At 36.3% G+C, this 16,505-nt stretch overlaps 2 protein-coding genes across 2 annotated transcripts in view; both read right to left on the reverse strand.

The window, feature by feature from the left end:
- Positions 1-1,695: 1,695 nt before the first annotated feature.
- On the reverse strand, positions 1,696-8,207 carry LOC108682590 (putative sodium-coupled neutral amino acid transporter 11). Its single transcript, XM_047881536.1, has 9 exons — positions 8,072-8,207; positions 6,999-7,208; positions 6,501-6,651; positions 6,291-6,332; positions 5,852-5,999; positions 5,078-5,165; positions 4,310-4,445; positions 3,084-3,198; positions 1,696-2,475 (listed from the first exon to the last, which is right to left on the reverse strand). The coding sequence occupies exons 1-9, from the start codon at positions 8,172-8,174 to the stop codon at positions 2,224-2,226; spliced, it is 1,245 nt and encodes a 414-aa protein (XP_047737492.1). The 5' UTR covers positions 8,175-8,207; the 3' UTR covers positions 1,696-2,223.
- Positions 8,208-15,239: 7,032 nt separating this feature from the next.
- Positions 15,240-16,505, reverse strand: part of LOC108682591 (putative sodium-coupled neutral amino acid transporter 11) — a 15,373-nt gene continuing 14,107 nt past the window's right edge. The window contains exon 11 of the mRNA XM_018171785.2: positions 15,240-16,497. Coding sequence (XP_018027274.1) covers positions 16,451-16,497 — 47 coding nt within the window. The 3' untranslated portion in view covers positions 15,240-16,450. The remainder of the gene's footprint in view (positions 16,498-16,505) is intronic.

Genomic DNA, 16,505 nt, shown 5'->3' on the forward strand with positions numbered 1-16,505 from the left:
ACGACTAGTTGGGATGCTAGAACTAGAACGACTAGTTGAGATGCTTGAACTAGAACGACTAGTTGGGATGCTAGAACTAGAACGACTAGTTGAGATGCTAGAACTAGAACGACTGGTTGAGATGCTAGAACTAGAACGACTAGTTGGGATGCTAGAACTAGAACGACTAGTTGAGATGCTAGAACTAGAACGACTAGTTGGGATGCTAGAACTAGAACGACTAGTTGGGATGCTAGAACTAGAACGACTAGTTGAGATGCTAGAACTAGAACGACTAGTTGGGATGCTAGAACTAGAACGACTAGTTGGGATGCTAGAACTAGAACGACTAGTTGAGATGCTAGAACTAGAACGACTAGTTGGGATGCTAGAACTAGAACGACTAGTTGAGATGCTAGAACTAGAACGACTAGTTGAGATGCTAGAACTAGAACGACTAGTTGGGATGCTAGAACTAGAACGACTAGTTGGGATGCTAGAACTAGAACGACTAGTTGAGATGCTAGAACTAGAACGACTAGTTGGGATGCTAGAACTAGAACGACTAGTTGGGATGCTAGAACTAGAACGACTAGTTGGGATGCAATAGACTAGTTACGTGAATAGCAAGCAAGGTCCCCGGAATGACACGAAAAATAATCGATAGTGGCAAATTCAAATACTTGGTTTTTGCTTCTCCGCCTTATAGATATAAACATTTATCCTTGGTGCAACATGCACTGGTTTCAAATGTAAATGAATATTCATAACAAGTATTTTTACCAGCCTAAAGTTCTTTATTTACTTCGGACTGTTCGGTAGTCGCATGAGTGTATAACTTAAACAACGTTGGTTGCTGCAATCAAGATATCTTGATAATGTTTAACAGCGACGAGTTATTTTCATTTTCATGTCAGTAATCGTGCAATATTGAATAATCATGACTTTTAAACATAACATTTGAGAATCTTGTTTGACAGCCTTCAACAACTTTAAACGAAGAAGAATCTCTACGAACGACTATTAATTGAATACATTTTGATGTTGTCAGCTATGATACTTGCACACAAATGAATAATTTATCAATTAGTACAACACAAAACGTGGAACTCGTCTGCTTGCAAAATAAGTAGGAGTTCTTCAATATGCTTTAATCCCTATATAGCCAGCTGGAAATTAGCGTGAGCGGACACCAGCTCACACTAATTTCTAATAGTAATAAATTAATACTATTTGACGTATATCAACAATGGGAAAATTCGCGATTAAATGCAGACAATATAGATATCTAGGTTAATTCACAAATATTCACAATGATACAATTCAAGCGATATACATTGAGGAACAATTTATCTCTCTACAAACGTTTCTAAATCTTTCCACAGAAAGTATAGATTAATGACGAATTTATAAGAAAAAGCATCTTTCGCTTTACTGTATATTGAGTCATAAGCTCACAACTACTTAACGTTAACGAGGCATTAGACCCGGGAGTAGACGGTGTGTGTTTTATGAGCGGAAGACTCGACTGCAAGGAAGACTTATGATTTTCCGTCACGCCAAAATTCATGAATTCATTGTCACTATAATTAATTATGAAGTGCTTGGCCTATGTTTGGAGGGAGCGAATTTATTCATGGAAACACCCGGCGTTTAGAAATGAAATGAAAACTCCAATATACATCAATAATAACATAACATAAACATTGCGAGGGACATTTTCAAATTTGCAAAGACTTTTAATCTTTTAAAAAGATAAACGATATTAAGAATAAGTGTAAAAATCGTCATATTGATTGATAGAAAACAAGAAAAGGGCAGAAAAAAATTATACATCTGATTTTAATTCAGTGTTTTAAGTTTTTTTTTATTCTATTATACTTTCTCGAGCAGCGTTGCAAAAGAAAAGAGTAAGGAGAGCAGTCTTTCGATGTGTTGAAACATGGTTCTGATAATTTATTTTTTACGAGAGTCGCTCATTGAAAATTTGTAACCGAATGAAGGAACCATACGTGGACTAATTAATTAACGTTTTAATATTAGCCAATGTTTTAATATTAGCCCCATGTTAGCAGACGAGACTAAACCTTCAGTCATCTCAGGGATATTTATTCGACCATGTCATATTGCGACCATTATTATAGTATCAATAGAAATAAACAATCATTGCAGCAACCGCATCATGGAGGTTATTAGAAGAAAAGGATGTTACATAATATCGTTTTTGGAAAAAGTTGATTGTACTTAGAAAACCACGGGTTCTAGGGTGCCATTGAAATCAGTAAAGCAATATTCCATTTGCTTGCCGTGCGAACATTCGCTTAATGAGTCGAGGTTCATCAGAAGGGTAACTAAACCAGCCAACAGCGCAACGCAACCAAAAGCCACCACCCCCCAAGCCTGGTACTTCTCGGGGCAAAGGATGGGGCCCTCCAGCACTCTGATGTACGACAGTCCGGGGAGTATGAAGGCTAGTGGAATCGCCACCAGGATGCCCTATTGACAGATATCCTTTTAAACTAATAGTTTATTGAATTTCTTGCAATTTTGTTATCGTACCAAAGTTTATTGAAATCACAATCGCTATAAACGAATATTGAACACCGACTATAGAAAAAAGTTCAAGAATCGGCGACAGGCCACACCAGGCCTACTCCTTAGCGCCGACATAACTATGTTATGCTATACGTGGTATGCCGACTATAAACGTGTTTTCCAATTTTTTGTTCATTTAGAGTTCGCAATTTAATGTGATTCATGTAAATACTGCCAAATCATCATGTCAAAGAAATTAAATTAACGCCCAGCTTGAAATGGTCTACACATCTTCTATTGTTTTCCTCAGAATAACTTGATCAAACCCATTGACCGAACTCAGCATCTGTATTTTTTATTGATGTCGCGTCCACACGAACAGCCCCCACCCGGAAGATTGGGAAAAGAACTATAGGTGTTAAAGAGTGGTCAGAAAGAGGAAAGAGAAAATGCCTGAAAATTACTACATGAATACCTAAATACGAATACCCAAAATACCTAAAATTACCTAATACCTGCATGAATACCTAAAATTACTGCATGAAAGATGTATTCACCGAGCTACTCACATTGAGTTCGAGAACCATTCCGAGGCAGTCCGTGGTGAGGGCGAGGAGCATCACCAGCGCCGCTATCGTCCCCGTCAACAGCGCGTGTTGCGTGAACGACAGCGGTTGCTGCTGGCTGCGGTGTCAGTGACACAAGAGCTTACTTTTTAATATCAATCATTATATTCCAACGCCTGGTTTACTAATGATTATAATCATTAGTTTATTAATTATAATTATGCCTTCAATTTTAGCGTTGTCGTAGCGCGTGTTGCTTGAACGACAGCGGCTGCTGCAGGCTGCGGTGCCAGTGACACATGAGCTTACTTTTTAATATCAATTATTAGATTCCAACGCCTGGTTCACTAACAATTGTGCCTTTAATTTTAACGTTTTCATATAAAGGAATTGATTCTTTAAATTTTCAGGAAAAGATATACGTACTAATTATTAGGTTTTTAATTGATTAAGATAAATACCTTGCGACAGTAAAGAATTCTATCACTCATTTTCATATCGCATTCACTTTACTCTTAATAATACCCCGTAAACTGATTGCATATTAATAATTATTTATTATTTTTATTATGCAATTTTAGTTTGAGGAATTAGTTAATCCTATTTCTAAATGAATGAATAGAGAATTGAATTTCTTCAAGTTTTTTAGTGAATTGTGAATAGCGATATGTTTTTGATGCGGCATAATTCAGATGAACATTGGCTCAATAGATAACCTAATACAATATATATATATTTTAAAGAAAAGTTTCAGTTCTCATATTATAAGCTTGCCCAGGACTTAAGTCAGTTAATCCTCCAGTGTTAATTACTGTAGCCACACGGAATTGCTACGCAGAATAACATACAGAATGTTATAATATATGAAATAATATATTCAGTATTTACAAAGATAAAATAAGAAATTTGCTTATAAGCTTTCACAGGACTTGAGTCAGTTATTACTCCTGTGTTAATTAATGTCGCTACACGGAATTGCCATGCAGAATAACATAACATAACATAACATAACATAACATAACATAACATAACATAACATAACATAACATAACATAACATAACATAGTGATTTCGGCGCTGAGGCATAGGCCTGATGTGGCCTGTGGCCGATTCTTTTCCTTTTATACAGAATAATATAATATATAAAATAATGTATCCAGTATTTATAAAGATAAGAAATTTAAATAGATAAGAAAGTAAAGATTAAATCGTCAGAGAAGTGACATCACCTGAAGAAGGATGTCTCGAGGACGCCCCGAGCCACGAAGCACTCGATGGGGAAGGTTAGCAGGATGGTGAGCGAGTAGAGACCCCGACACGCGTTCATCAGATCGTCACGCCAGCAGTAGTTCTCGAACACGTCACCTTCATGTGGGTGACGTACAATATAAAATTGATTAATGCACATAAACCTATACTTCATCAGGACGTCGCACCCGCAGTAGTTCTCGAACACGTCACCTTCATATGGGCGACGTACAATACAAAATTGATTAATGCGCATAAACCTATAATGATCATTGAGATGGAGCATCAAACTAAGCAGTCGGAAGATTTACTGTACATATTGGATGATTTTTCACTGCGATGATTAATTTTTAGGCTTATTAATCAAGCATAAATTATTTTTTTAAAGCTGCGAGCTAATACAAAAACAAAATAAAATGACTTGGCGTTTCAGACGCTATAGGACAAATTTTTCATTCTAAATGGGATGACAATCGAAGGTGTAAATTGATACTTATTTGACTGAAAATATAAGCAGTAAATGCTAAGGAAATATGATGATGCTTTGAACTCTGGATCATGAAAAGATTTATACTGAAAAATATGCCCAAAACATCAACCCACTTGCTTTTAATTTTGCGGAATTACCTTACTTGACAGCATACAGGTCAGAGTACATTGAATAATATGAATTAAAAAGTTTTAAAGGATTATAATGAATTACAATAACAGGTTTAAAGAATATGTTGATAATGACATATGGGACGAACCTTGCACGAATGACGTGAACGGAACGTAGCCTGAGATAGCGAACGCGGCGCTCAACACGGCCGAAACCGCGACCGAAATGTGCGTAGTCTGTGAAGATATAAACTAATATATTCAGTATTTACAAAGATAAGAAATTTAAATAGATATACGTATATAGGAAAGTTGAGATTAGAACGTCAAAGAAGTCACATCACCTGAAGAAGGATATCTCAAGGACAATAATCAAAAATAATTGAATAAACTTCCAACGAAGGTGTTGTTTAGCAATGACCTCGGTTGTGAGGGAATTTCCTGAATTCGCTTGTATTTCCTAGTATTTAAATAATTATTTTCAGTTATGGTGATAAATTAATGAGTCGTTTTACTACCCACAACCAATCCGCTGTACGTAAGAGATCGATTCATGTTTTCACTAACTTTTTGATGAATCATTTTGCTTCTTTTCCAATAATTAATCGTTGTCACTTTTTATGAACGTTTATTTTCATTGCATCGGCAGCAAATTATAGATAACATTTTTACTGTTACCAGGCACTTAATTAAGTTAATTAGCTTGAATATGATTTTTTTTACCATGACAAAATTTTTAAAACATAGGTAGATCTGTCTTCTCAACGTTTCTACCAATGCTTCAAAACTGACAAATAGTGTATTAACAATTCTATTCTAAGGGTAACACCAATGACCATCTGCCCTACCCAGTGCGGCCACTTCTGGTAGTCAGGACAGAGCTTGAGTAACTCTTTAATAAAAACTCAGGAAAGGTAGCTGACCTTGTTCCAGCGTTGCTGCGTGTTGTTAGCAAGGCTCTCGTAGACCAGGAAGCTCGAGTGATGACACATGAAAGCAAAACTCAGGATGCCGATCGCTGAAGCAGAGTTTGAGTTAACAAACCTCCACGACTCAGAGCCATGTCCAGCACTGACGGCACAACATGGAAATACTGACGTCAGGGCATAAGCTGGTAAATAACATCATTAATTGGAGCAAATACACAAGGAAACCCGCTTCATCCGACGGCCGTTAATATAAGATCACGAGAAAAAAGTTTGTCACAAAAAGTCACAACAGTCGATCTCGTCACAAAATAATGCCTGGACGAGAACGACTTTATAGCACGAAGAGATCTACAAAAATCAACGTGGATAATTAGAAATTATATTATCAGCAAGTATTAACAATTTTTTACTAGGACACACAGGCTTAACTCACGCGAGCTCAGACATTATGGGCGCTCTGACCATCATTGCTAAAATTTAACTGCTGATAATTGATCATCTCATTAGTGGACGGGATGAACTTTTCTTCTTGCACCATAATGAATGGTAATAGGCGTTAATTTGTGATGGCATCATGCATAGATATATAACAGAGCCAGCTTAATGTTACGCAGAAGAAGAAAGATGGTCCTGCTGTGCTCACCGGTACAGTGACAAAGGGAAGGTGATGAATACCGTGACTGTAATCATGATCACTTCTCTGCGTGCAAGGAAACTGGTAGCCGAGACCCCTGCCAGTCTGATGAAGACCTTGGTTAGCGTGTCCCCGACGATGATGTTGTAGCTGATCAGGGCTAAGGGATATCAAGGGAGGGGTGGCGGTGAAACTTTAAGTATATAAGGGGCTTGTGTGTCTCATGAATACATCAAGAGTGCCAGATATCTTAAAGCTTTTGATTTTTGTACTCTCACAATTTCTTCGTGATTTTTATAGTGACCGAGAATTTGTATCATTCATTTACAGCGATGATTGACAAAATGATAAAATCAAAATAATAAAATACTAATGACTCAAAGTGATTGAATGTCGAAAACAGAATAATCGAAACAGAACAGAACTGCGACAACATTTATTTTCTAAACGAATGAATAGATAAACTGATGACAAACATCGCAACTAAAACCAGAATGAAGGACTTACAAATAAAGGGGTAGAGGAACTGAAGGCATGCGCAGACAACGTATCCAGCCCGACCAAAGGCAGCGTGCGCCAGGTCCTGATATGTGCTGACCTCAGCCGTACGCCCCGCGGCCACCAGCAGCACCAGCGACCTGTCCGTGACGAAGGCAACCGCGAGGAGCAGCAAGAGTCCGACGCCGAGCCCAGCCTCGTGCAGGGCAAACGGCATGCCTGCAGAGTGCGGTTATAATGGCTGTGAGAATTGCTGCAGTGCAAACTCTGGTAATTTTGCTTTCTTTTTAGCGCATTTTCTCATTTATGAAAAAATGCACTATTGCGCTCGCCATGTCCGTCTGTCCGTCTGTCTGTCCGTCCGTGACTTCATGTTTTCGTCGACGAGAAAATGCGCTCTCTGTCACTCACTGCATTGAGTACCGAGTTATATTTTTTAAACAAATAAACTCTGCTTGTCTCACAATACAAATTGTCAATTCATATAAATTTATATTTGAATTGACAAATTCTGACTACATTCTCAATTTTAAGAATAAAAAGGGCCTTTAAATAAAAATTTCCAATTCAGTTCTGAACGCATCTGCTTGAAATTTAGAATATACCCAATTATTATCAACGCGTCGCGGAAGAAATTATTACAGATTTTTAAGATACCGGTATCTAATTTTTAATTTGTATGTGCGTAGCATGTACGATATCAAAAACAGTCCAGTAATTTTGCACAGCACCAAGTATCTTTCCTTATGGAACTTGTTAACAAACTTTTTTTCATTAGTATTGATTTTACGGATGTAAAAGCTAACAAATTAAAGATACAAGTTGAATGTAGATCTGCAGCAATCTGGATAAATGCGATTCAATTATTTCTTCTTTCAAATTATTCACATTTTTGGTCATTTCGAAAAATATCGTCTCCTACCGAGGAGTAAAAAATATGCTGGATACTTGATGCTGGAAATAAATAAATAAAAAATATACTGGAGAGAGCTGGAAAACGAAATTCTTTATAAGGAAACTGATCCAAAAACCAGCTGTTCAGTAGCTTTTTAGTAGAAATGATGGTATTTGGGATAACTCGCCTATAACGCCACTGCCAACGATCGAGTTGACATAGTTGGCGCTGGTCAGGAGTATGGAGCTTTTTTCCCGCTTGTTATCCTCCACGGAGTCGACCTGCTCCATGGGGGCTGAAATTGCTGGAGCAGCCAACTGAGGGACGGATTCTTCCTCCTGCGAAGGATAACAGAGACATGCTCGAGTGATCAGATACACTAATTAATTCCCATGGGCACAAAATAATGAAATTCTGAACATGGGAAATTTTTAGTTTATCCTGGACTCTATCGATAAATTAAAAGCGCTTCTAAAATATGCAAAGAAAAATATTATACATAAATGTATTTTTGAATGGATTGCATACTATGAGCTGAAATGCTGAAACAATTTCTCATCGAGATTACATTAGATGTCCCTATCGTAGAGTCAGCTTTATTGGACGATAACGCAATTATGATGTTGCTTGTTAAAAATATTAAAATCAAAATTTGAAATACATAGCGCATTTACTTATAATCGGCATTATTTTCTCTAAAAATTTGAGCTAAAATATTGTGAGTTTTGGCTATTTTGCGTGTAAAAATATTAAAATCAAAATTAAAAATACATAGCGTATTTACTTAAACTGATGCGTAGATTAAATTAGTGCAGCTTAAGAAGTTTTAGTTTATCACACTAAATGTTAGGCTAGTATTTTGGACTAGGCTAGTTACTACCATTGTTTGTAGGAGTATTCTGTATTCAAATGTTAAATATGTCCATCACACCATCCTTATCCTCATGGCACTAAGTTAAATCATGGTTCCAAATGTCCAAGACTTAATTAGGTTTCGGCCCATATTCAGTTTGGTTTCATGAAGCCAGAACACAAAACTGTTCACAAACACGTTTGAAATTTTTTCCCTTATGTATATCTCGGAATAGAAAATTTGATTTTCTCATTTATTTTTCGAATTAACAATATCGTGGAACCATACTTGCTTATACATTTTCTTTTAATATCGAGCGAAATCAATGTAAATCCATTCAAAACATTGAAAGAAAAAACATACAAAAGATTTCAATGAGTTACGGTTAGGCAAGAACTCACTGATGAGTAATTTTCACTAATTTTTTTCATTAACATGGGAAAATCAGACAACTTTTGACAGACAACAATCAGACCGATTTTTTGTTCAGCTTCAAGAAAAATGGAAAAACTAACATCACATATTCCTTTATTGCAACTGAGTTTTGTCAATTTGACACAATTTGCGGATAAATTCCACAATAACTGAAACGAAAAAATTTCATTCTCCTTTAAAATTTGTGCAGAAAATGTTTATTGATTTGTTCGCTTACAACCAGAATGATAAAAATTCAGTAGATTGTGCTGCGAAAATGCCTTTAACAAGCTAATATAGCTAAATAAATCAAACGTTTTTGATTTATTTGCATCAGTACGTTTAAATTTACTCACCTTTGGTACAAAGCTTGCCGGTAGGGCGCCTCCTTCTAAAATATAACTCCGCTCGTTGGGCTCCAGGGCCTTGAGAGGGGTCGCCATGACAGCTGGTCTGCTCAGTACACCTCCTACGATGTCACCACACCTCCTACGATGTCACCACACCTCCTACGATGTCACCACACCTCCTACGATGTCACCCACCTCCTACGATGTCATCACACCTCCTACGATGTCACCACACCTCCTACGATGTCACCCCACCTCCTACGATGTCATCACACCTCATGCAAATGAGTGTACTAGAGACAGCTTAAAATAAAGCCTACCGACACTACTGAAGTTCTTCTCACATTACTAAACGATTGTTTATTAGAGAAGTGTTTCCCATTAAAACATCAATAACAATAATAGGAAGACTTGAATTTGTTTCTATTCTGGTGAAGTTGAAACGGAGCTGTTTGTTCGCGATATATGCTCCAGTGTCAAATAAATAAATATATCTGCAGAATCAACTGGATTACAACTATTCATGTTTATCAACGTTTTTCATTTTTTTTCTGAAGCTAGCCTTTCTATCTATGAATTAAATTAAAACAATATTACGACGTTACTGAACTTCTGTTCATGTTACAGTATTGCTTTCATCGAACTCAAATTACTTTACCTTCTTTAACACCAAACTCAAAAGTAGCATCCATCAGTCATGTAAATTTCAGGAAAGTTCCCATTCAACACTAACTAGATGTCACTTGATTAATTCTGAGAATTATATATATTCATTCTCTATCATTTATTCATTCATTCTCTATCGGAGTACTTTCGTTCAAATTCCAAAGCTAATGTTAACAAAACCAAAGTTTTTCATTAGAAGATCGAAGATTTTAATACGCAATAAACTACCTTTAAATTTCAACTCACAGTTTTAAATACTTATGACGATAATAAACTTAATTTGAACTCTTAACATGTTTTAAGTACTTAATTATTAATGCGCAGCAACCGAACAGCTTAACGCTTCAGTAAAAAATATGATCGACACGAGTCTACGACATAACGCAAATTCTCGGTTCATTCGAGCACGAGTTCATTCTCCTAGTTTCGGCTAAATATATAAAATTGTGCTTTAATAAAAACGATCCTAAATAATTATTGATAAATAGCTGTTAAATCGATGTAAAATACAACAAAGGAATTAAGTAATAAAACACGCAAATAAATACAGGAAATTATTTCGATTTTCATTGGATATCCTTTATGGCGGCGCTCGTTATTCCGTCCACAAAAAATATAGCAGCTTATTCGAGCTCCGCTCCGACCTCTGAATGGCTTCAAAAGAATCCTAAACAAACTCGCAGCATCACGCCAAAAAATTTCTGTCAGTTTCTCTGTTTCGTCGAGAACTTAATTTATTTGATTTGTCGTTTTGATCACTCAATACTTATACGTTTTGTACATAAAGTTTCCCAGGGTCTAAAATAAAGAAATCTCATTCATTTTAAATAATTTTTTCCCATACCGGTACGTATGAAGTTTAAGTATAATTTTAAAGTTTATACCCCTCTAATTAAATTATTTTTCAAAAATTCAAGTCCTTCATTACTATAAAATGCTTTCACCCCATTTTTCATTATCTCAGCAGGATGCCGATAGAGCTACACTAACCTTACACCTCGGCAGCCACAGACACACTGACGCCAACTGTAGGACTGCCTCAGCTTCCGATCAGCTGACGTCACTGCGATCCACAGGTGCCACCTGTTGAATGTCGTCCATTTTGCATCGAACAGCCACTTTATAAGTTGTGTAACAACTTGACTTCACAGTTAAATTACTTGTTAAGTAATGTAGCAACTTGACTAGACTGCTAGATTATTCTTTAAGTAATGTAGCAACTTGTCTGCACAGCTAAATACTAGTCAATGCAATGACTCGACTGTACAGCAAAATGACTGGTGCAATAGCGATAGTTTTTGACTGCTCGGCAAAATAATAGTAAAATAATACAGGGACTAGACTATTATGCACAATTAAAGTCAATAAACTCTCTTAAATATTGAAAACTATTCTCACGAGCCACAACTCAATATTAAAACATTTATTTTGCGCGTGAGCTTCAGTAATTTTTGTATCTGCCAATCCAGCAAATTTCTATATTCGAAAAAAATTACATCTCGTTCTTCGACGAGATGTTGCCCAACTGAGAAGGTAGAAATGATAGTTCTACTTGCAAATTGAATGAAATATTAAAATCTGTTGAGTTTATTTCAACAGACCATTTATACAGGGTGTTTCAGAATTAAGTAACCCTTTTAATTTGTTAATAAATAAAAAAACTAAGAACGTTATGAAGTTGAAACTTATTTTATTTAAAAGAAGAACATTTTCATGGTAATATTGCATCATAGTTACGTCATTATCCTGTATAGCTTGCTAAATTTGTGTTTAATTATCAAGCCTTAAATTTTCATCATGATTCGCTACAGCAAAGAAGAAAGAACAAAAATTNAGAGTACACTGAAGAATATGAATTAAAAAGTTTTAAGGGATTATAATGTATTACAATAACAGGGTTAAAGAATATGTTGATAATGACATGTGGGACGAACCTTGCACGTAGGACGTGAACGGAACGTAGCCAGAGATAGCGAACGCGGCGCTCAACACTGCCGATACCGCGACCGATATATGCGTAGTCTGTGAAGATATAAACTAATATATTCAGTATTTACAAAGATAAGAAATTTAAATAGATAGGAAAGTTGAGATTAGAACGTCAAAGAAGTCACATCACCTGAAGAAGGATGTCTCGAGGACGCCCCGAGCCACGAAGCACTCGATGGGGAAGGTTAGGAGGATGGTGAGCGAGTAGAGACCCCGACACGCGTTCATCAGGTCGTCACGCCAGCAGTAGTTCTCGAACACGTCGCCTTCATGTGGGTGACGTACAATATAAAATTGATTAATGCACATAAACCTATACTTCATCAGGACGTCGCACCCGCAGTAGTTCTCGAACACGTCACCTTCATATGGGCGACGTACAATACAAAATTGATTAATGCGCATAAACCTATAATGATCATTGAGATGGAGCATCAAACTAAGCAGTCGGAAGATTTACTGTACATATTGGATGATTTTTCACTGCGATGATTAATTTTTAGGCTTATTAATCAAGCATAAATTATTTTTTTAAAGCTGCGAGCTAATACAAAAACAAAATAAAATGACTTGGCGTTTCAGACGCTATAGGACAAATTTTTCATTCTAAATGGGATGACAATCGAAGGTTTAAATTGATACTGTATTTGACTGAAAATATAAGCAGTAAATGCTAAGGAAATATGATGATGCTTTGAACTCTGGATCATGAAAAGATTTATACTGAAAAATATGCCCAAAACATCAACCCACTTGCTTTTAATTTTGCGGAATTACCTTACTTGACAGCATACAGGTCAGAGTACATTGAATAATATGAATTAAAAAGTTTTAAAGGATTATAATGAATTACAATAACAGGTTTAAAGAATATGTTGATAATGACATACGGGACGAACCTTGCACGAATGACGTGAACGGAACGTAGCCTGAGATAGCGAACGCGGCGCTCAACACGGCCGAAACCGCGACCGAAATGTGCGTAGTCTGTGAAGATATAAACTAATATATTCAGTATTTACAAAGATAAGAAATTTAAATAGATATACGTATATAGGAAAGTTGAGATNGTATCTGCTACCTGTCTCTTATACACATCTACTATTGCGCTCGCCATGTCCGTCTGTCCGTCTGTCTGTCCGTCCGTGACTTCATGTTTTCGTCGACGAGAAAATGCGCTCTCTGTCACTCACTGCATTGAGTACCGAGTTATATTTTTTAAACAAATAAACACTGCTTGTCCCACAATACAAATTGTCAATTCATATAAATTTATATTTGATTTGACAAATTCTGACTACATTCTCAATTTTAAGAATAAAAAGGGCCTTTAAATAAAAATTTCCCTCATTTAACGATTCAGTTCTGAACGCATCTGCTTGAAATTTAGAATGTAACTAATTATTATCAACGCGTCGCGGAAGAAATTATTACAGATTTTTACGACATCTAATTTTTAATTTGTATGCGCGTAGCTTGTACGATATCAAAAATAGTCCAGTAATTTTGCACGGCGTCAAGTATCTTTGCTTATGGAAGTTGTTAACAAACTTTTTTCATTAGTATTGATTTTGCAAACGTAAAAGCTAACAAATTAAAAATACAAGTTGAATGTAGATCTGCCCCATGCTGAATAAATGCGATTCAATTATGTTTTCTGTCAAATTATTCAAATTTCCAGCCATTTCGAAAAATATCGTCTCGAACTCACTGACAGCAACTCCTGTCGAGGAGTAAAAAGTGTTCTGGAACAATGCTGGAAAAGAGAATTCTTTACAGAATAGAATAGAAGTGTCGGCACTGAAGAAATAGGCCCATGGCCTGTTGCCGATTCTTGAACTTTTCGTGACTTGATTCACAAGGGATCCGGCCTTTGGAACGCGATCTTTCCATAACTGACGATTGATTGAGATAGCTGCTGGACTTATTGCCTGGTCCGTAATTTGTTAGGCATTTTAAGACTGAACATATCATGCATGATATGCTCCTGCATAGCTTCGTCTAGTCTGTTCTTGAAGGCGTTCATACTCGGAGCGTCAACGATGCTTTATAAGGAAACTTATTCATAAACCAGCTGTTCAGTAGCTCTCTACTAGACATGATGGTATTTGGGATAACTCGCCTATAACGCCACTGCCAACGATCGAGTTGACATAGTTGGCGCTGGTCAGGAGTATGGAGCTTTTTTCCCGCAAATTTTAAAGTTTATACCCCTCTAATTAAATTATTTTTCAAAAATTCAAGTCCTTCATTACTATAAAATGCTTTCACCCCATTTTTCATTATCTCAGCAGGATGCCGATAGAGCTACACTAACCTTACACCTCGGCAGCCACAGACACACTGACGCCAACTGTAGGACTGCCTCAGCTTCCGATCAGCTGACGTCACTGCGATCCACAGGTGCCACCTGTTGAATGTCGTCCATTTTGCATCGAACAGCCACTTTATAAGTTGTGTAACAACTTGACTTCACAGTTAAATTACTTGTTAAGTAATGTAGCAACTTGACTAGACTGCTAGATTATTCTTTAAGTAATGTAGCAACTTGTCTGCACAGCTAAATACTAGTCAATGCAATGACTCGACTGTACAGCAAAATGACTGGTGCAATAGCGATAGTTTTTGACTGCTCGGCAAAATAATAGTAAAATAATACAGGGACTAGACTATTATGCACAATTAAAGTCAATAAACTCTCTTAAATATTGAAAACTATTCTCACGAGCCACAACTCAATATTAAAACATTTATTTTGCGCGTGAGCTTCAGTAATTTTTGTATCTGCCAATCCAGCAAATTTCTATATTCGAAAAAAATTACATCTCGTTCTTCGACGAGATGTTGCCCAACTGAGAATCTAAAAATGATAGTTCTACTTTCAAATTGTATGAAATGATAAAATCTGTTGAGATTATTTCAAGCAACTATTTTTATTTCTATACCTCTAATCTCAACTTTGAATTGAATGCAATGTTTTCACTAAACATTTGCGTATCATTTGCTGGAATGGCGTGAAAATGAAAGTAACAGGTCATAAGATCAATGTATAATAAACATATACAAAAATATAGGGTAACAGTAACAAGTAATTTAAAGACATTTTATTTTATATTCTATGTTTTCACCGAGTTATTTATTCAATGATTATTAGTATTATGGGAGACTGGGAAGCGTATTTAAATACGAGAATACGTAGTCACTTAGCTTGGAATAGCAATTATGTGACATAATGAATGTGAATTACTTGAAATAATTTTACAAGTCTTGAAATCAGAAAAATCTCATTTTAATTTCACCGGAATGCAAAATGACTCAAGGAATGTTTCGTATTCTATAGCCCGAAATTGGCATTTAGTTAATTGATAGTCATACTAACATTAGGCAACGAGATTTAATTAAGAAACGAAATCGGCAATTAAGGTGAATCTCAATAACAAAAGCATTACCGTATAGTTAAAGTTCACCCTTCACCATGTTCGAAGATAAGAAATTTTAAAGCAGAAGTTCTCGCTCGTAAAAAATGTAGGAAAATTTCAAATGTGTAAAGTACAAATCTTAGAAATCTTAGGTATATGGTGGGAAACGTTCTCGTGTCATTTAAACAATTTCTCTGTTTTGCAGGTAGAATAGAACTGCAAGGGACAAATGATGAATTTTGATAAATAGTTTATGATACATTTTCTTCTCTCAATCGAAGTCTAAATTATCAGTTAAGATAAATGGATTATTTCTCTAAAAAGTTCTCAACTATCTGCAAGAGATCAAGTAGTGTCATATTCATATAATTTCGACTCGAGCAATCTGCATGCATTCTTCTGATTAAGTTCTTCCTAACTGCGCAATAAATACTGAAACATTTTCTAACATAATACATTCAGGCAAAATAAAATAATTTTCCAAAGGATATCGTCGAACAATTTACTGCAGTAACACACAACTAACCTGGCCCCCAATCCGCTTATATATACACGACTTTTTACATTGTATGTACCATGGTAATTGTAATCAACCATCGTATGTCACCAACGCGGTTAACGGCTGGATCTTGTTGAATTATTTCACGAGCCACCGCCTGCCATTGGAATGTTCATGATACCGAGTCTTGTGTCTCTTTTGTTTCAAATCCATTATTGTAAAAAAGCAAAGCCCAGGTAAATGACCACGAACAAATAACAACTGAGCAGCTTCCTAGGTTCGATAACCGAAATTTAATTGCGTCAGGAACTTGCAGCTCGATGGGCAAACGGTTCAGCCCCGACATGACAACTGCGTTCACCGCTGAACCTACTGGTCAATAGTCGACGCCCAGGAATGTGAATTTGATAGGCACTTTAGTACCATTGACT

The sequence above is a fragment of the Hyalella azteca genome, unplaced genomic scaffold (genome assembly GCF_000764305.2).
Source record: "Hyalella azteca isolate HAZT.00-mixed unplaced genomic scaffold, Hazt_2.0.2 contig8227, whole genome shotgun sequence".
Classification (NCBI taxonomy): Eukaryota; Metazoa; Arthropoda; class Malacostraca; order Amphipoda; family Hyalellidae; genus Hyalella; species Hyalella azteca.

Coding starts and splice junctions, on each gene's coding strand:
- LOC108682590 (XM_047881536.1), bottom strand. CDS start 8,174: ATGGAGCAGGTCGACTCCGTGGAGGATAACAAGCGGGAAAAAAGCTCC. Junction 5,166..5,851: donor CGCAGCAACGCTGGAACAAG/GTCAGCTACCTT, acceptor ATATCTTCACAG/ACTACGCACATTTCGGTCGC. Junction 3,199..4,309: donor CTCGAGACATCCTTCTTCAG/GTGATGTCACTT, acceptor CTGACACCGCAG/CCAGCAGCAACCGCTGTCGT.